Source organism: Chinchilla lanigera, unplaced genomic scaffold, assembly GCF_000276665.1.
Source record: "Chinchilla lanigera isolate Chin_1 unplaced genomic scaffold, ChiLan1.0 scaffold00120, whole genome shotgun sequence".
In the NCBI taxonomy this organism is placed as follows: domain Eukaryota; kingdom Metazoa; phylum Chordata; class Mammalia; order Rodentia; family Chinchillidae; genus Chinchilla; species Chinchilla lanigera.
Window position 1 is genome coordinate 4,289,647 of NW_004955521.1, and position 19,817 is coordinate 4,309,463.

The 19,817-nt window shown below is 43.0% G+C and overlaps 1 protein-coding gene across 4 annotated transcripts in view; it reads left to right on the top strand.

Moving 5' to 3' along the window:
• Gramd3 (GRAM domain containing 3) overlaps nucleotides 1–19,817 on the top strand; it is a 100,128-nt gene that overhangs the window by 69,322 nt on the left and 10,989 nt on the right. For 2 of the 4 annotated variants that reach the window (XM_005409323.2, XM_013507088.1), the window contains exons 2-8: nucleotides 5,997–6,116; nucleotides 8,899–9,010; nucleotides 10,552–10,618; nucleotides 11,544–11,647; nucleotides 14,893–14,988; nucleotides 17,171–17,242; nucleotides 17,345–17,425. In XM_005409323.2, coding sequence (XP_005409380.1) covers nucleotides 5,997–6,116; nucleotides 8,899–9,010; nucleotides 10,552–10,618; nucleotides 11,544–11,647; nucleotides 14,893–14,988; nucleotides 17,171–17,242; nucleotides 17,345–17,425 — 652 coding nt within the window. Of the gene's footprint in view, nucleotides 1–675; nucleotides 696–2,524; nucleotides 2,615–5,996; nucleotides 6,117–8,898; nucleotides 9,011–10,551; nucleotides 10,619–11,543; nucleotides 11,648–14,892; nucleotides 14,989–17,170; nucleotides 17,243–17,344; nucleotides 17,426–19,817 lie in introns of those variants that run through there. The other 2 variants (XM_013507089.1, XM_005409325.2) reach the window with 2 other exon arrangements.

Here is a 19,817-nt window from a genome sequence, read left to right on the forward strand (position 1 = left end):
TTTTTTTTAACCTAGTATATTTGCAAAGATCAAAAAGTTTGGCTCGGTGCAGTGGCTTATACTATACTTGTAATCCCAGATACTTGAAAGGCTCAGGCAGAATTGCAGGTTTGAAATTAGCCTGGAAAGTTTAGTGGAACTTGGTCTCAAAAATAAAATAAAAAGGACTGGAGATAAACCTCAGTTGTAGAGCATTTACTTAACATGCCTGAGCTATGGATTCAATCTCCAGCCCCATCCCCCAAAAAATGAAGAGAAAAGTTCAGCGTAAGTCATCATTGTTAAAATTATTTTGTTATTCTCTGTGCCAGGCACAGTGCACTTTTAAATAGATTTTTTTTTTAAGTTTGACGCTTTATGAGCAGGACTGCCATAAGCACTGCTGTGTGCTGAAGATCTGAGTCACGAGCTCTATGAGGGCAGTTTGGCAGTAAGTATAAAATGTTCTAAATCACATGCCTTTGATGCAGCAGTTGCATTTCCAGGAAATTATCCTATGAATATATTCCCATACGTAATAAAAATATGACATTTGTTACAATGTACTTTGTATTTGCAAATGACTAAAGTTTCCCGAAATGCTGTTAATAAGAAACTAATTAAATTATACTTCATTCGTTACAGTGGAATTCTATGAAGTCACTAAAAAAGAATGGAGATCTTGTATACTAGTAGAGAAAAAGCACCAAGATGCAGTAAGTTAAAAAATAAAAGTAACAATGTATAGGATAGTATATTATCAATCACCCTTTTAAAATACACATACTCACCTGTGCAGACTTTCCCAGGAAGGACACAGGAGCTTTTGGAAGCAGTTGGTACATCTAAAGAGAAACTGGGCCCTATGAAGCAGAGGTAGAAGGAAATGTGTCTCTACTTGTAACTTCAATTTTAAATTGATACTTAGAGCACCTATTCAGAAATAAATAGGTTAAGTAGATAGGTAGACAGATAGATTTAAAATTTCTAGAAAAAGATATGCTACAGCAAAATTGTAAATGGAAGGCTGTTACTGAATTATAAAAATCTACCTTGGGAGATTCTGAGTTTACCAAATTGGACAAGGTGAAGAGTCTGCAGCCGTCCTAGTTTCTGCTACCAACCTCGGTATTTTGTACCCCTCTGTTTCCTTTTGGTCACTGATGTCTGTCTGTGTTTGTGCTGTAGCTGCTGCCCAGTAGTTCCAAGCACCCCCCTCTGTCCTGTAGACTGTCCCTTCACCTCCCAAACAGTGCAGCCTTTCCCTGTCAGCCGTGGGGCCATCAAGCCAGCAGCACACTGGAAACGAGGGTATGGTCGGTCCAGGCGGCAGCTGAGTTTTCTGTACAGGTTTCAGCCACATTCTTCCTGGCCAGGCCTTGACCGAAGCAATGCCAATTCCAGGAATTTATCCTATGGAGAGTCTCTGTCAGTCAAAGACTATACTGTCTTGTTTTGTTTTGTTTTTTCTTGTTCCAGCGCTAGGACTGAACCCACCAGGGATGCCCCACACTGAGCTACATCCCGACCCTTATTTTTTTTCTGACAGAGTCGATAAATTGCCTATCATGGGCTGAACCTTGCAATCCTCCTGTGTCAGCTTCCCAGAAAGGTGGAATTACAGGCATGCGCCATCATGCCCTAGATTAAGACTGAGGCTTTAAAAATGATGATCAGAGATTTGTTTTTTAAATGGTGATGAATATAAAATTATTCCCACTGTGCTAGCACAGGGAAGTTTAATGATACTAATTTTTATACCTTTGCTTAGACTGATTTAACATGAAGATAGACTCACACACGAGGCCTTGTCACTGGGACTGAAAAGGATGCAGCTCCCTGGACTGAGCCACAGGAAGGCACTTGTTCCCATTCTCCTGAGTGCAGCTTCATCACAGCTCCTGCGTGTGGTCCTTACTTACCTGGACTTCCACATGAAGATAGCTGAGCACAGTACATTCTTAGCAGCGTCACTGGGAACCGTCCCAGATGGTCTCGTAGTAGAGATGGGTGCCCTGGTTCGCCCTACCCAGGGGGTAGGCCTCAGGTTCTCTGACTTCCATCATAGAAAAAGAATGTGTAGGATGTGTCAGTAAGAAACACATAGAGGAACGTACTGGGCAGAATTTTACAAGTGCACATGCAAAAAAATAGAACGTGAGCCCTTAGAAAGGGAGAGAAGGATGCTTATCACCCTGAGCTGGGTATATGTGTAGGGGAGGTGGAGGTAGAAATCTGTAGCACTTGTGAATCCGGACGGAAGGGATTCAGTGTACAGACAGTTTTTTCTACAGGGGACAGGCGATGGCCCTTTCAGGGTGACATCCACCAGTAGCTACTGGGGGTGACAGAGCTGTAACCCATCCATGGGAGAGGCCCATTTTACATGTGAAAAGAGGCAGTCACTTTGCAGGTGAAAAAAGCTGATTGTGTTTTTAAGGACCTTAAGAATTTTTGACTGGGTTTGCTCCTGAACCTTCAGTTTGTATCAGAAGTACAATTTAAAAATTGACTTTTCTTGTCTTTACCTTGTTTTTCCTGTCAGAAGAAAGGGGAAGGGGCCTAGGAGACTGACAGAACAGGAGAAAGCAGTGTGGAGTTTACTATCTCCAGAGGAAATGATTGTTGGCTGTAGGTGAGAATACTAATTCTTACAAACTGTGACATCCAAATTTAAGTCATCAGACTGCTGAGGTCTTGGAAGTGACAGATACGGGGCTGTTAATAAAGTTGGTACAATGTGGTTTTCCTTTATGTGTTGTATAACAGCGTGCATCAGGTTTTATGGAAGCCCGTGCGTTCTTGTTGGTAACAGAAGTGTTATCCAGTAGGTGAAGTCAGGCCCACTTGGTCTGTCTGACTGTTCTGAGTTTCCTGCAGACCAGCTTTCAGGGCCTACAAGTGATGTGTAAACTGGGTGGGAATGACCTGCCAAGCCCAAGTGAAACCAGACCCTGTGTTTCCAGCATCTGCCGCTGTTTCCTGGGTCCTGGTCTGTCTCCCTGACAAGCCCTGAGCGCCCTGCCAGCAGAGACCAACCCTGTAAACATTGTTGAAAGAGGAGGTTGGGTTTTTCGTTTGTTTGCTGCCCCATGAACTGTTTTAGTCAGTGTCCTTGAAAAGGCTTTGTCTTCTTTTTAAAAAATAAAAGAACTGATTTTCATATTTTCATGACTTAAGTGCTGCCTGTTGAGCTTCATTGACTTTAAAGTTATTCAGAGCCCCTAGGGAAGTATTCCACTTCCTGACCACATCCCAGCTCAGGGTGTGGATGCTGTGCAATTTCTGCGTATTGCTGACAAGACCTCCAAGTAAGGGCCGCAGGCAGGAACAATCTCAACTATTAGGAATTAACTTTCTTGAGCCTATAGTACATTAAATAAAAACCTGAAGTGGAATTGCCCGGTGGATGGAATTCACTTCCTTTGTGAAACAATACATAATTAATCTCATCTTAATCAACATATGAATGACCACCTTGAGCAAAATGTTAAGCCTGCTGCTGTAGAAAAAAACTGAAGTTCCCTGCCTTTAAGAAACTTAGTGCAGTAGTTGGATAACTAAGACACCTGAGAGAAAAGTAAGAAACGCTAAGGCATTGATGGATAGCAGCCTAAAATCAGCACCAGCAAGGAGGGGACAGGAGGGGACCGAAGGCTGTGAGGAGGACATGCCCCTGGCTGGACCATCAGGGAACCACTCTGAAGACAACAAATGTAAGAAAGAATGGGGTGGGAAATACCTGGAAAGAGGCAGTTTTAACTTAAGCACAGTTGTGTGTTTTGCAGTGAGAAACACTGGGTAGGCTGCACAGAGGCGTACACTATAATCTTTTCAGCACCAAGCTGGAGTCCCTGAAACAACCACCCACCACTTTGTCCTGTGCCCTGTACAAAAGCCCCTGACCGAGAAGAGCCAAGGTCACAGTGTGGCCCAGGTGTAGCCCACACTTGGTTCCTTTGCGCCTTGATGCTGGTCTGTTTGTGCCCAGAGCAAGGGACTCCTTGCTTCTGCCAGACTGAGTATCAGGACCACCTTCAAACAGAGGGACACCTTTTCGGAGTGGCTCTTACCTGGAGTGGCTCTTTCTACACGGGACAAGTATGGCTGCGCCTCTATGTCTCACCTGAACCTGCACAAGATTGGATAAATGCTTAAATAAATACTGAGATGGACTGTTGAAGATCCATGCACAGTTATTCTCTCTACTTAAAGGGGGTTTCTCAAAGTGGATTTTTGCCCGGCCTTTTTGAAAAATAAGAGTTGATGTATTTGTCCTCAGAGATGGGGAGAAGACCACGTCTCTAAGGCCACTTCTCTGAGGCCATTTAACTGTTCTAAAACATTTTGAGTCCGTAAATTAAATTGACGCCAAGATTAAATAAAAGTTCAATAATTTTGTTAAACCAAAACAGTGTTCTTATAATATTTCAAGGCCTTCCATGTACCTTTTGTCACATAATGCAGTGCAGTGATGGACTAAGTCCTGTTAAAATACTTCATCCTAACTGAAGTAGATCAGGTCTCTGTCCTCCAGTATCTGCCTACCGAGAAGAGAGATGCTACCTACAAATGAGAGTACCAATCGTGCCTAGGGATTATTACTTGTTGGTCATCTTTGTCAAATGGGCTTGGCCTTGATTTGGACACTAGGGTAGGACTGGTAGTATGATCTGCAACATTCATGTCCTGTTGTAACCTAAACTGACCAGTAACATTTAGTGTCTGTGATATGCAGATGAAAAGACCACATTAGGTCATAAACTAGGATTAAAATTAGCAACTCTGTGAAAACAGTACCATCTTACTTTATGCTTACCTGCCAATGAATTCTTACATCCTCAGAAGTGTGTTCTTTGCTGCACAGACTGACATCCAAAAAGATGTAATCATGAATTGTACCTTCTCTTTTCCCTTCAACATTCCTTTTCTTTTGCTTTCCACACTGGAAACTGTCCCCGGATAGTCTTCAAACTACCAGCAGAAGGAACTTCTACATCTGCCTCAGTGCATTTATTAGTGGTTCAGTGCATAAACTCCCTTGATTTATCTTCCTCTTAACTCACTTCCACTCTTTTTTACCCAGGTCTGACCTAGTTTATCCAAAGTGTATTGATCATGACTATATACGATCACTGTTCTAGGCCCTGGTGTAAAGATGCTTAAGACTCCTACCCCATTCTGGAAGTGTCACAGTGAAGAGTTAGTAAATGCATGAATACATGGTTGACAAGATGGATGGATGGATGATTGGATGGGTGGATGGATGGATGGGGAAGAGGGGAGACACTGAGAGATTTCACACAGAAACACCTTACTGATGGACAGAACCAAGTTTGAATCCCAGCCAAAATAGATGCTAGCTTTTTGAGCTTGGGCAAATGCCCAAGGAAGAGCCTTAGATTTTTCATCAGTAAAATGAAAGTAATGATCCCTACTTCACCTACCTCACCAGGGCGATTGTAAAGATTAGAACTGCAATTTGCTTAGGAAATTGCATGGTTAAACAACCCAAACCTTCATCGGCTGCAACAAAAGGTGATAAGTGACCTAAAAGAAGTGCAGACAAAGGGAGGAGTTTCCCAACACCTGCAACCAGTTGGCCACGAGGTGTGTGTGTGTGTGTGTGTCTATGTTTGCTCCACGCCTGCGCACAGAGTCCTTCCCAGCCTTCAGGTGATCTTCTGCCTGCAGGTGATCTGCTGCCCTAGCACACACATAAACCAGGCAGAGTTCAGCCGCACAGGGCCACAGGCACAGATGTAGGAGCTGAGCAAGTTCCTGCATGGTCAGAGGTTAGGGAGAAGCAGGTGTGGTCGGCAGCTACTGCCCTTGAGGCGCCAGCCAGCGAGCTAGAATAGAGATTGGGAAAGGTCACAGCTGTCAAAGTTGATAAACCTGTCAGTGGGGACCAAAGACCGTTCCTCCCTCGGAAAGACGAGGTTGTATCACTTCACCATTTTGCTTCCCACCGCCCTCTGGATGCCTAAGGTGAAGCGCTTTACTCTCTTCTCTAGCTCAGAGGCTGAGAATGGTGCGGATGAGAAAAAGAAGGTCTACAGGTCACCAACAGCCCAATCCCCTACGCCATCCACAGAGGCCGAGTCCCCAGACCAGAAGAGAAGCATTTGCCTGCGGTGAGTCTTCGCTTGGCTCTTTGTTATCGGGCTTTGGGAAGTGCCAGCATTTCTAGTTTCATGTTGTTGTTAAAGGTGAGACTCAGCCGAAGGTAAATAAACGACACCGGGGCTGCCTCCCTCTTCCTGGCAGCGGCCTGCCCCGGTCTGTGGCAGAGTGCTGACCCTTTCTGAGGTCGATTCTGCTGAAATGAAGGCCAGGTTGAGTGTAGATGAGGAGGTCCTGGGCAGCTGCATGGCGTGAAGATTCTCAGCCCCGGGGTGTGCACACCTGGCCTGCTTTCCCAGGAGCCCCAGAGAAGAGCGGAGGAAAATCCGTTCCAGGAATCAGGGAGGGCATCGCATCCTGTGACTGGGAAGCCTGGTTTGGTTGTGGACCAGCCGAGAAGTACTTTGAGATATGCAACTATAGTCCCCCCGCTCTTAGCAGCACCAGCTACCGAGCAAAGTCTTAAGGTTGCTCTTTAGCCCTTAAAAGAGGGGAACGAAACTAAGGGTCGGTGATGGGTAAGGGCTGACGTGACTCACTCTGAATTTTTTACAGTATTGAAGCTTGAGCCTAAGACCTTGAATATGCTGGCAATGTTGTGCCACTGAGCTACATCCCCTGCTCTAAGCGTGGGTTTTCCTCTGCACTGAGGAGTAGTTGCTCTCCGCCCCCATGATTAGGACTCTGAACTGCTGCTACCTTCTCCCTCCTTTGGCCTCTGCTGAGAGATCGCTAACGAAGTCATGCTTTTCACTCTTTTCCTGGCTCCCCAGCCCATACTTTCTCTCCAAATCTATATTTCATACAGACCAAATGCAAGTCTTAGCTCCTCCCCCACATTTCCCTCTGCAGATTCCAGTTCCCAATTACCCATCAGTCTCTTTGGATGCCTGATGTGGCATTTCACTTTGCGCCATTTTTTCTATAGTTTTTCATCAGAGAATCCTGCCTCATTCACCAAATGAGTTTCTCCAAAGGGTACAAAATAGGCTCTCTCATGTATCTTTCACCACTGCTGACTGTCTATAGCAGTCACCTTGCAGACACTGGTTTTACCCCAAGCTCCCCATGTTTTTTATGAATACTGTGCACACATCAGCAGTACACATGTAGGCCACTGTATGGGCGCCTACCTTGTGCCATCAGGCCTGCGCTAGATTAATGCACACTGTCTAGAAATTCTTAATAATTTACGTAAGGGACCCCATGCTTTCATTTTGCAGTGGGCTCCAGTCTTGCCTATAGGTGCCTGTAGGAAGTGAGAGACCCAGAGAAATCACTAGTGTGTGAGGAGGTCTGGAACTGCTGTGTCTCTGAGGTTATCAAACAGAGCTGCCCTACTTGTTGCAGTTGCCTACAGTCCATAACCAGCAGAAGAGCTGACCGTTTCCTTGGCAGTTCCATGAATACTTCAATCAGTAGAGGTGATATATTCAAATTAATAGGTAGTATGAATAAAATAAAATTTGGCATCTGTAAAAAATAATTTTATTCTCAAGTAGAACACAAATGTTTACTAATAGTTTCCAAAAGATAATCTGTAGAATTCCTAAGGAATTTTTATCTATGAATAGGTTGAAGGCCCATAGCTGAAATCAAATCCATTTAACCTAAATTTGTGAAAAGACTTTACCTGTGACTTGGTGTTGCGTGGAGTGTTGGAAGGAACCTAGGATGTGATACGGTCCATCTTGTCACAGCAGAGAAAACCAATGCCTAATGTCTCTCGAAGGGTCGCTCATTTATCCCCCTCTACCGCACCTGAATGACTTCAGATTCTTCCTAAGTCTCTCAAGCTAAATCCAAAGCCTTGTTTTAAGGGATAATTATATAGAATCATAGACTTCGTGGATGCCATTTCCCTAAGGCAGGTACAGAATTATGAAACTTGTTCATATATGTCTTACTTCTACAAATCACACATTCATTCCACTTGGAAATGACTGGTTTGGACCGTAAGGTTGAAACCACACCTGCTTCAGTGGAGAGCCAGCACCACAATCACCTGAGAGGAAATTCTGGAGCTCTGACCTCTGCCCTCAAAGGACAAGGAAGACTTGAACTTAAACGTGCTTCTTCCTTCTTTCTTTTCTTTTTTCCTTCTATCCTTCTGTCCTTCCTTCCTTTCTTTTTTCCTTCTTTTGGTTTCACTTTTATTGTTTTCCCAGCCTTGTCTCTCTTTCCTCATACCCAGTTCCTTGCTCATCCTGTCAGGCCCTGTGTATTACACCCACACCGTTCCGTTGGTGTCCTCTTGCCTCTTAGACTTGCTGTCTCTACCTTCGCCTCACTGCAGTGCTGTGTGTTGCTAAATCACGCACCGCCTATTTAGCAGATATTTGATGCGAGTGTACACAGGCTCCCCACGAATAAAGACTGCTGTGTCCCCAAAGCGTTTAACACAATGCCTCACTCAGTTCAATTAATACTTGTTAAATACTAGTGGGTTCTGAAACAGAAGTATTCTTTGATTGGACTATAGTTGTAATTTAGTAATTTGTCTCAACCAGACCTCTTTATACAGATTTAAATACTTTTTAAATGACACTTTTAAATATATAATTATTTTCCCATCTCAGTGCTACTCCGCAGTTCATGATTAGTTTGCAGATGTCATTCCAGCCTGTAACATATGTGCCGGGTAAATGCCCTTAGAGTGTCATTAATGATTATCTAGAAGAGAAAAACCAATGTCAGATAATCTCGTGACTTGGTATAATAATTGAGATTTATTGCAATAGTGATTAGCATAAGCAATTCATTTTACAGTCTCCCTGGATTTTATTTCCCTAGATCAAAATCCAGTTTTGATGGCACCTCTTTAGCAGGTGACAAGAACAACTGCAAAACGGAAGGCAAAAATGACTCTAAGACTGAAAGGAAAAAGTCTTCATCTTCGAGCCAGGTAACAGCAGTGGGACTTGTGTTGTCTCTGGGAGAAACAAGTATTGGAGCCACTGGAAAGGAAAACCCAAGCATGCAGCTTCCTGCTGCTCAGGGCTGACGCAGGCGTTAAGTTTACAGAATTGAGAAGACAAGACAGGCAGCAGCTTTTCTGGTCAGTGTTTCATTGATATTAGGACCCATAGCTGACCTCTCAGTACCTGTTAAGGGGCAGTTAATGCTGAGCTGTGGAGAGCAGAGCCTAAGGCAGTCATGGACTTGTCTAGTGAGCAGGAAGGGAGGTGGACATCCTTGCATTAAAATTATATGGAGTCTGCTAAGAAACCAGCTCGAGAAGGAAGACCTATGAGCAAAGTCACAATTCTTTAGAAGTAATTTTATTTCTGCAAAGCCCAGTTTTGTCATAGAGTGTGATATATTTACTAGGGCCAGGAGCATAGAGATTTGGGGTTTAGTTGTGAGAATTAAACCCAAGGCCTCTTGCATGCTAAGGACATATTCTACCTCTGAGCTACACCTCTACTTAGCCCAAGGCTTTCTGCTATCATTACTTTTTGATACAATAGCCCTTCAAGGGCCTGTGCACGTGTCTGTTTCTCCTTTCAGACTTCTCCACTGAAAGCCTCCTAGGAGGCCAGGGAGTCCTGCGGAGGAAGGGTCCACCACTGCCTCTTAGTCGCTGTGTGGTAGGGACCATGTGACTCAGTATTCCCAGCACAGTGCCCAACCCCTGGAATGGGAAGCCAGGTTCTCAGTAGAAGGATGACCTGAGAGCATTTCACAAGCTAAATTGCTGGCTACTCGTTACTGTTGCAGAGACAAATGCCTTGAAAAGAAGCAGTTTGTAACATTTCAGACTCTTGGGCCTTCTGCTACCCTGGGAGTTCAGTCTCTTGCATCAAATCTTCCTTGTCTGCTTCTGGCCTCTTGTCATTGCTTAAGCAGTGCCTTCACAGCATCACAGTAGCGACCACACTGTCCCAGGCAATGTGCTATCTCACAGAAGCCGATGGTGTCCCTCCTAGCAGGTTATATTTTTGCCCCCTGGTACAAAAGAGGAAACTGAGGCGCAGACACATTATGTGACCAGGCCCTTGTCACACACCAAGGAAAAAGTAGAGCCAACAGAGCTGATTCAGGTTTATTTGAGTATGAAGCCTTGAACCCTTGTGCTCTTCTGCGGGTACACCCTTGTAGCTATAGTGCCCTGTGATCTAGTACCTTCGCCAGTTAGAATCTTCAGCATTATCTCTCATTTCTTATCAGGAATATCCTTGTCCTGCCCTGTTACTTCAGCTGACCACCAGCTACACCCTGTACCCACCCAGCAAGGCATTAATCGTATCTGAAAATGAAATCTCTGTACCCTGACTTCGGCTGTGTCTCAGTGAAGGGTTTTGTTGGAGACTTAGAAGAACAGAGAGAATGAATTCTTAAAGCTGGTGTGAAGGGAGGGAAAATTTGTTACTTAATTTAAATTGGAGTTGCAATTTGTAATGTTCCTCACACACATCTAACAATATCTGCATTCTGTCCTTGCAGTACAAAGCAAACATGCACTTTCACAAGTTGTTTCTTGATGTCCCAACTGAGGAGCCACTGAGGCAAAGTAAGTTCAGACCTGTTTGACTTTCTAAGCTCTGTGTTTGAGAAGTTACCCTTCAGTTTGTGGAGATGGAGGGCATGTTCTGGGGACCCAGTTTCCAAGGAGAGTAGCTTTCTGAAGGGACTAGATCATGTGATAATTATGGTGGCTGCAGTCATCTGTCACCGAGCACTTTAAGAGATGAGAGCGTAGACCAAGAAACTGAATTGCCATATGGACTCATCCGGGCGTGGTCCAGAATGATCGCTTTGCCTTTTGTATTTATTGCTAAAATGCATAAGATTAAATCATCCTGAGGCTTAGAATAACAAGCCTGGGGCAAGAGAGGCCTAGCAGAAAAAGGCTAAAAGGAAGCACAGGTCTAAGTGGAGCTCTATGCTTTAATGCCTGTGCAGTGCAGGAGGACATAGTGTTCACAGCTGAACACTTCCCAGCCTGCCAGGCCAGAGTGAGCCTCAGGTGGGACCTGAGTTTCCTTCTTGCCTCTCTCAGTATACAAATGTTAAGACAAAGTGCCGGATTCCTGCTGTGATCTCGAGGCAGAGGTGTAGTTGTGTGTGCTTACCCCCCACCTCCGACACCGTGTGGTGCATTAGTGAGTCCTGAGTGAGGCCCCCGGGAAGGAAGGACCAGAAGTGAGTAACATGTCTTCCTAAACAGAGTAGTTTTTTGAAGTACCTTTCTTGGTTTCTAGTGTATAATGGTAGACTTACCTTCTGGTCTTGATTCTGTATGACTTTGAAAAACTATAGTGACAGCAGCTTTAGCCCACCAAAGGTAACTGAAAAGAGGGTGTTAGCATTTTGGAGCATGAGTGTATCATCCCTGCCCGTCCTTGAGTCACCAAAATACAAACACAATTTTTATTTTAAATAAATAATATTCTAGTGGAATTCTGATGTCATTACACCTCACTGTATTCTCCCAGGCTTTACCTGTGCTCTACAGAAAGAAATACTGTACCAAGGAAAGCTCTTCGTATCAGAAAACTGGATTTGTTTTCATTCCAAGGTCTTTGGAAAAGACACTAAGGTGGGTGTAATGTTTACAGAAAAGCGTGAGACCTGTAGTTTTTATGTATTGTAAGTATAAATTGTTTTACATTTAGCTTGCTTGTATCGTGATTATGTGTTTATACCAAGTTCCTTTTGTGATCGCTCCAAATGCTAGATTCTAAATGGCTCCGGATGACATTGGTTTCCCTTTCTCCCGGATTACTGCTTTCACTCATTTCCTTAAACCGATACACACTCCACCTCCCCCACCCCATACCCTAGATCCCTTTTACCCAGATGTCACCAGAGACACTCCAGAACTGTTCATATGGGGAGAGTGCCATACCTTGTTGTGAAGGCATTCATTAAAACCAAAACATTTTTAAGAGAAATACCAACTTTTGCAGCACGTTCAGATCTGTTACCAGAGGGTATAAGACAGCTGACCTGTGAACACACTGCTTACCGTCATTAGCACGAATGAGCAGGAGCTGGAGCGCTGGGAGAGTCCCACAGGCACAACCCCAAGCGTGCACTGGTCGTCTTTTTATAGGACTGATGGATCTTTTCATTCTTATCAGACACAGATTCAGGGGGCCAGGGGGCCTGACAGCCTGCTGCACGTGAGAATTGCCTGAGGCCCCAGCAGTTTGCCCAAGGCACTCACTTCTAACGTTGTGGCTGTGGCGTAGGAAGGGAAGGGAATCCCATCCTGCTTCTGTTCTTGCCTTTGAGTTTACGCAGGGCGTCAGAGTAAGTCAGAGAGATGCCTTTTCAGGTTTGTGTGACTTCAGTGAGTGTTCAGTCACTTGACTCATGATTATGAATTGGCTTTTAGATTCATAAAAGTAGCTGATTAGAAAGTCTCTATTTTGAGTAGACATACTTCATTTAAATATTCTCCCTCAAGCCATTAGCAATTATATAAAGACCACTCAACAAATAGAATGGAAGTTCTTCATTTTGTTGGTATGAAGACTGTAAAGTAGCATAGTATCCTTTGAGTTATGTTACGTTACTCTTGTGTTGTTTATTATATAGAGTTATAAACGTTTTAATTCAGGTTATTAGCTAAATCAGTGTAATGCAAAGCCATATTAAGTAGCACTCCACCATACCTCTGTATTTCTGGATTATAAGAACTTTTTCATAGAGGAGAGCGGGGGATTTAGTAGTGCTGATTAGTGTGGAAAGATAGTTCTCAGGGAACCAGAAAGAGCCAGCTTCTCTGAGAAGACCAACGCCAGTGGGGTTGAAAACATGTGAACAAAGATTATTTGTTTCTAAGAGATGGGGCTTCATAAAGGCAGTGAGTACCGTGTCAAACTGATACGATTCTAGCAACGTTTTTTTTAAATCCTACTTCTGCCTGAAAGAGAAGTGACAGAAAGCTAACAGGAGTGACCCTAGCTTTTTAAAGACATGGGACACTGGGATTGCTTTTGCATATGTTGTGTCTTATTAATTGAAGCAGGAGATGGAAAATTAAAAGGGCATAGGAAGAAGACCCAGGACAGTGACTTGTGTGTTTCTCCCCCTCTAAAGATGGTATCAAAAGAGACCTGGGCTTCAGAAATGTGGCAGAATTTCCTCACTGTCTACAGACCTTCGTCCAACATGATCATTATAAACTGAAGGCGCCCAAACACAACATGTGCTCTAGAAGGAAGAACTTCCCAAGTACTCTACTCTGAAGAAATATTAATAAGATGTAGCCTCACTTAAATCAGGGCCCTTGAATCAGCCTATTCAGATGCTGGTAAAATTAATGTGTGTGTCCCATCCCATCCAATCTCACTGAAGAGTCATTTTCACTTCACAAATAATCTGGTTACAATTTTTGAACTAATGATGCAGCTGAGTGCAAACTTCTTAAGGCTCTTCCATGCCTTGGCAAAACCTACGTTTATAGCACCTTGTCACTGTGTGTTTGTGTTGCTACTTAGAAATTAGACCCATCAGTTACCTGAGTATATATTAATTTCTCTTTTTTTCCAGAGTTATCCCACCTTAAAAATTTAGAATTACCTCCTGCCCTAGAAAAATTTTGTTGAGTAGAGTTCTTTGGCAAAGTAACTTTTAGAAAAGATCTAATTTCCATTAGTCCCTCATGCTGCCATAGTCTTCGGCCTGAAACATAGCAGGACAATAAATAACTCTACCTGAGAAGCCCACATGCAGTGCAAATATTCAAAGTAAAAAGCTCATTCCCTTTCCTTCAAGCTGGCATTACCACTTCTTCCCGCAGACCTTGGTGAGCTCTTTAGGAATACTATACGTAAAGCATTTTTATGAACCAGACATTCGAGTGTGTGTACCCTTTATTTTCAGGGGTCACAGTGTGAGTTTCCTTTCAAACCTACCCTAGCTGAAGGGATATAACAAATACCGGGAATGTCTGTTGTTCTTTGTGCCGCCTGACATATTTTTTAACTTCTTGTATGTATGATTGTTAGCAAGTCATGTATCTAAAGTCTAAGTAAATTTTGTTATCTCTTAAAATAGCAATTTTATAGGATCATCTTAAATAATATTATCATCTAATGAATATTAATAATGGTAGCTTCTACACTTATTAATGGTTTTTATTAGAAGCAGAATAAACTTAGAGGTTTTTTTCTAAGCCATCTTGATTTCATGAGTCAAATGGGGAAATGGATGAAATTCTTATTTGCCACGGGACATTTTTTATGTATTATATCATTGAATCCACAGAAAACTGAGAAGTAGACGAGACTGTCCATGACCTCTGGGTCAGGAAAGAGAGCTCCAGAATGGATAACCTCCCTGCTTGCATAGGTCATAGGCAGGGACACAGCTGACTCCACACTAAGACTTCTGCCCGCTGCGGGCTCTCCTGCACCCATGCTTGTTAGCATTCTTCGCCCCGCCTGCACCCAGCACAGAGGAGGGACGCATGGGGAGACTGGCCTAACGTGGGGGCCGCAGGCTGGAAGCTTCTGCAGAGTCCTGGGCTCTAATAAATGACAGTGAACGTGAATTCTCACTCTGTTCACGTGTCTAAAGAGAATGGTTCCCACTAAGACCCTCACTAGAAGTGATGATCCCAGTTACCCTCGGGCTTTGTGACCGCCAGTTTGAAGACCTCAGTGACACCATTTGTGCCGCTCATCAAGATTCACTTTTCCTCATGAAGGCTCCAAAGCGTGATGCTGGTGTTGACTGCTTTATGTGTTACTTTCTTTGTTTCCTATACTGTGTAGCTTTGAAGCACTGTTCTGTGGAGCCTGAACCAGTGTGAACTCCCTGATTCTGTTTCAGATCTCTATTCCGGCTTTCTCGGTAACCCTAATAAAGAAAACCAAAACTGCTCTTTTGGTGCCAAATGCCCTGATTATCGCCACAGTCACTGACAGGGTGAGTACACTGCCCGGGGTACCTTTGCCTTGTTCTCATGTCCTGGGCTCCGTTGCCTTTCGAGTCTCCTGCCAAGGCCTAAGACCCTGAACCATAAATGTTGTCTTCTCCCATGGTGTGGCAGAGACGTTCACTAAGACTAGCTTTTAGAATTAAAGGCCGGAGACATTTGTGTTCTGTGGTTTCCCTTACACTTGATCTTAGCCAAAAGGCCAAGAAGCAATGTGGTTTCCCTTACAAGATGATTTATTCTAATATAATTGTTGCCAATTTTGAATGTCCTGCTGACTTAATTATACTTGTCTGACCAAGGTCAAAAAAATAAAATTCTTTCCTAACTTCCTTTCTTTAACATCTGTTCATTCAGGCTACACTGATATATTCAGTTATTTTAATATTACCTTTTTAAAAAGTGCCAGCTACGTTACCACACATCTGTAATACCAGCACTTGGGAGGCTGAGTCAGGCAAATTACAAGTTGAAGTCCAGCCTGGACTACATAATAAGACCCTGTCTCAAAAATACCCCCCAGAGAAGATTAAAGTCAAGAGCAGTAACAGCCTTGCTGACAGGGTAAAGCAGGATGATTCTGAGGACTCCCGGGATGGAGATGGCTGGCCTCCTCTTCACTGCAGCAGGTCCCCACCCCAGAGCATGCGCGAAGCTCATGTCTGCTCTGCGATTGCAGCTTCAGGACCAGGTTGCTGCCAGATGAGACCCAGGTTGCTGCCAGATACCTGAACAACCTTTCTTTTGTCCAGCAATTGTAGAGCTATTGTTGACTATTGGGCTGTCCCAGATGTGTACAAGCAGCGATATTTCCACTGAAAGTGGAAATTTATGGACAGGGTGTGTGGCTTCATGGTTGAGTACTTGCCTGGTGTGCCTGAGGCCCTGAGCCCAATGTCTAGCACTGCAAAAAACGGAAGGAGGGGTAGAGATGGGGGAGTGAGGGAAGGAGGGAGAGAGGTGGGGAGGAGAGAGCAAGAAAGGAAGAACGAAAACAATCTCAGCTTGACAAAGGGAAGGGAGTGTAGTAGTTTGGTTGCTCATTTTTTGGTTGAAATCATAATTTAATCTTTCACCTACTATTTTTATGAAGGCATAAAAACTACATTCTATTTCTAACCATAGTGGATAGCTTATAGAGAGCAGAGAGGGGACAGAAAGATAAAAGAGGCTGTTGTGATAAGCTAAAAAATGTTAATACATGTATTTTGAGGTTCTTTCTTTAATACAAATAGCTAACAGGCATCAAGCGCTTCTGCCAGGCACACATCCAGTGCCCTCGTTTGTATATTCTCATTAAGCCCATACCACCACCCCACAGTGAAAAAGTTCTTAAGCAATGTCCCAGGGTCACCCACTTCATAAGTGTCAGAGCCAGAATCTCCACCTGGATCTGATGCCTGAACTCACAGTGTTCTCCAATTTGGAATCTAGCAGTATTTATTTGGAAATTGTTTAGCATTCTTCTTGGTGAGTGAGAGGGAGCCAGCCTCTCAAATTCATGGAAAAGAGTTCTGAAAAGATTTCATGGCTCACGTAAATGGAGAAAGAGTGAATTTTTATATTTTGTGAATGTACTATTCATGGTAAAAAGAAATTCTGTGTGTCATTTGTCTCCAAATTATTTTCTGGCTTTTATTTTACTCTTTTCCCATAAGCATCCACTAAAAAATCTCCATATTTGTACAAGGAGGGGTCTGAAAGTAGCATGAAAAGGAACCAGCATGTCTGAGCCACTGGGAAGATTTAAAGCAAATCTAGGTCAGAAGAGAGAAAGCAGACCCATGGGGATTGTTAAATACCTTTCAAAACAGCAAAAGTGGCTGAGGGAAAGACTTCATTTAAAGAGGATCTAGCAACATCACTAGGATTTTCTTCATGTTAAGACTTTCCTATCTTTTCAGGCACCACTTTTAGACTTTTGGAACCTTTATTTTGCCCTACATGTCTTTTACTACTCTTAGATTGAGTTTAGGGTCATATTGCTATTCAGAGAGAATTACTTGTTTTATTCCTGAAATGAAATAAAAGTGGAAGAGTCGGGTGAGACTATAGAGCAGAGAATGGTCTCTGTCATTGGAAAATGGAAAAACTATATTCAGATTTTTTAACTTGACACTGTCACTTCTCCTCAAATAGTATCTGGCATAATTATTCTCTTTTCTTTTTCAGTACATATTTGTCTCTTTACTCTCCAGAGATTCAACTTACAAACTACTCAGATCTGTATGTGGACACTTAGAAGTGAGTGTGACATCCCACGCTTTAGTTCCTGCCTTTCTTTTGTATTTTTATGGGTTTTTTTAGGGTAGTTGATCTGACTTTCGTGTTTTTCAATCATTTCAGAATACAAGTGTTGGTAATAGTCCCAACCCATCTTCTACTGAAAATTGTTTTGGGGCAGATCGCCCCTCATCTCTGCCCCTGGTAAGTAACCATCCGATCTAAATGCAAAAGGGACTCGCCTCATCCCGTCCTACACTCTGCCCACACCATGACAGCATGGGACAGATTGGGACCAGGGCTGCAGGGACAGCAGAAGAAAGGGCCTGTTTCCCAAGAGGGAACCATAGGACGCCATAAGCTTTTTTCTAGGAATTGAAAGGTGCTCCACAAATGTGATACTAGTCTGTCAAGGTCAGTTACTAGTCATTGGAAGTGTTCAAACTTTATTTGCTGGCATTTTTATTTAAAGTATTGTGGATCAAGCACAAGGCTTCATGCATTCTCAACAAGTGCTCTAGCACTGAGCTACCTCCCTGGCCATCCATACTGTTTTAAAAGTATTCACAAATCTCTCTGGGGAAGGGCACAAGTCACCCCTTGTTCACGGTGCTCTACTAGTGTGTACTGTAGGAGACCAGGAAAAAGCAAAACTGAATCCCACCTTCAAAAATTTCACAGCTTAGAAAAGCAAATGAGACAAATTCAGAAATAACTTTTTTAAAAAAGGAAAAAGAGAGCCAGACAGAGTGGTATACACCTATAGTCTCAGCACTGAAAGACTGATGCAGGAGGATCTTGAATTCAAAGCTAGCCAGGACTACATAGTGAGGCCCTGTCACTACAAGCCAAGAAAAGAAAGAAATCTGTAAGACCCAAGCAACAGGTAGAGACTGTTTGAATCCTCTAGGCTCTGTTGACTGAAATGTAAATCTCTAGTGGGAGATTGTACAAGATTTGTGACTGTAACAGAACATGTTTTCACAAGAGAATTCTAACCATAGCACTGATTATTCCCAAGTTAGTTACATTAAGTGATTGTTACCAAATTGGTTATTGTTACATTTACCTTCAGTGAACCAGCATCTTCTACAGATCTTCATTTCAAAAAAATAGTGGAATTGGAAACACATTCACACCTCTTGTCCGAGAATGTTCATAGCAGTAGTATTCATAATAGCCACAAAGTGTGTGTGTGTGTGTGTGTGTGTGTGTGTGTGTGTGTGTATTTTCCCAATGTACTTCAACAGATGAATGGATTTATTAGAATGTGGTGTATACATGTAATCGGATATTATTTAGCTATAAGAAGGAAATGAGGTGCTGATACATGCTACCCCATGAATAGACCTTAAAACATGCTAAGTGCAAGAAGCCAGACCTGAAAGGCCCTATATTGCATGCTTATATTCTCAGATAGTCCTAGACTTATGGATTGGGTTTCCATCTCAATAAACCATCATAAATTGAAAATGTCTTAAGTTGAAAATGTATTTAATGTACTTTACGTACTAAAACTCATAGTTTAACAACACAGTATATCCGAGAGCACTAATCGTTCCCCATTGTGACCACACGGCTGCCTGGGAGACCCGGCTCTCAGCTACCACCCAGCCTCACAAGATGCCCCACAAGAGCATATTGCTAGTCCAGCAAAAGATCAAAATTCAAAATTTGTCATATGGTTTCTACTGTGTATTGCTTTGACACTACTACAGAGTTATAGAGACCCATCTGTCTATGAAACATTCCAGATGGGCAGCCCGTACACACAGAAAGCAGATTAGTTGATAATAGGGAATGGGGTAAGGGAAGAATAGGGAGTGACAGCTGCCGGGTACAGGATTCTTTTGGAGATGGTGGAAATGTTCTGGAATAAGATGCTAGTGATAGGGGGACAATGCTGTGAATATTCTAAAAACCACTGAATTGTAGTGGATTTTACCTCAAGCACTGAAGAATCTATCTTATAAAAAGTACTGGGAAGCAGTAGATAATATAATTAAACACGTAGATGTGGCGTCAAACAAGCCTGGTTTCCAGCCTGGGCCCAGCCAGCTGGGTTACTTCATCAGGCCAGCTCTTAGATTGTCTCAGTTTCTTCAGCTACTAAAACGCCAGTGTCAGGCTGTGGCTGTAAAGATCGAACGCAGGCATGCGTGTGAGGAGATCTGCACGCTGCTCATGTTCGGTCGGTGTTCTGTAAGTCGGTGAAATTGAAAAGATTTAAAATTTTCGACTTTGCATCCCCTATAAATTCTTATATGAAGTTGAAATGAATTTAGAGATGACCAACAGACAGGAAGTTCAAGGTGAAAGTTTGGTAATTTCCTTCTAAGATGAATCTCTTTCATTCGGCAGCTAAGTTGTTAAAAGCTCAGCCTAATTATAATTCCCTCAGGACATTTTAATGAGGCTCTCGTCTCGTTTGTTCTCAGTGCTCTGGAAGAGCCCATAGAATACAAAGTAAAACGTCTCTTTTTCCTCTTCTTACCCTCTTTATGTAATTTGAATGCAGTGTCCCTGACTGCTCTGATCTAGCTGTGGGTAGAAAGCGAGGTGAAACTTTATTTTAATAGTCTGATCTACAGAAGCC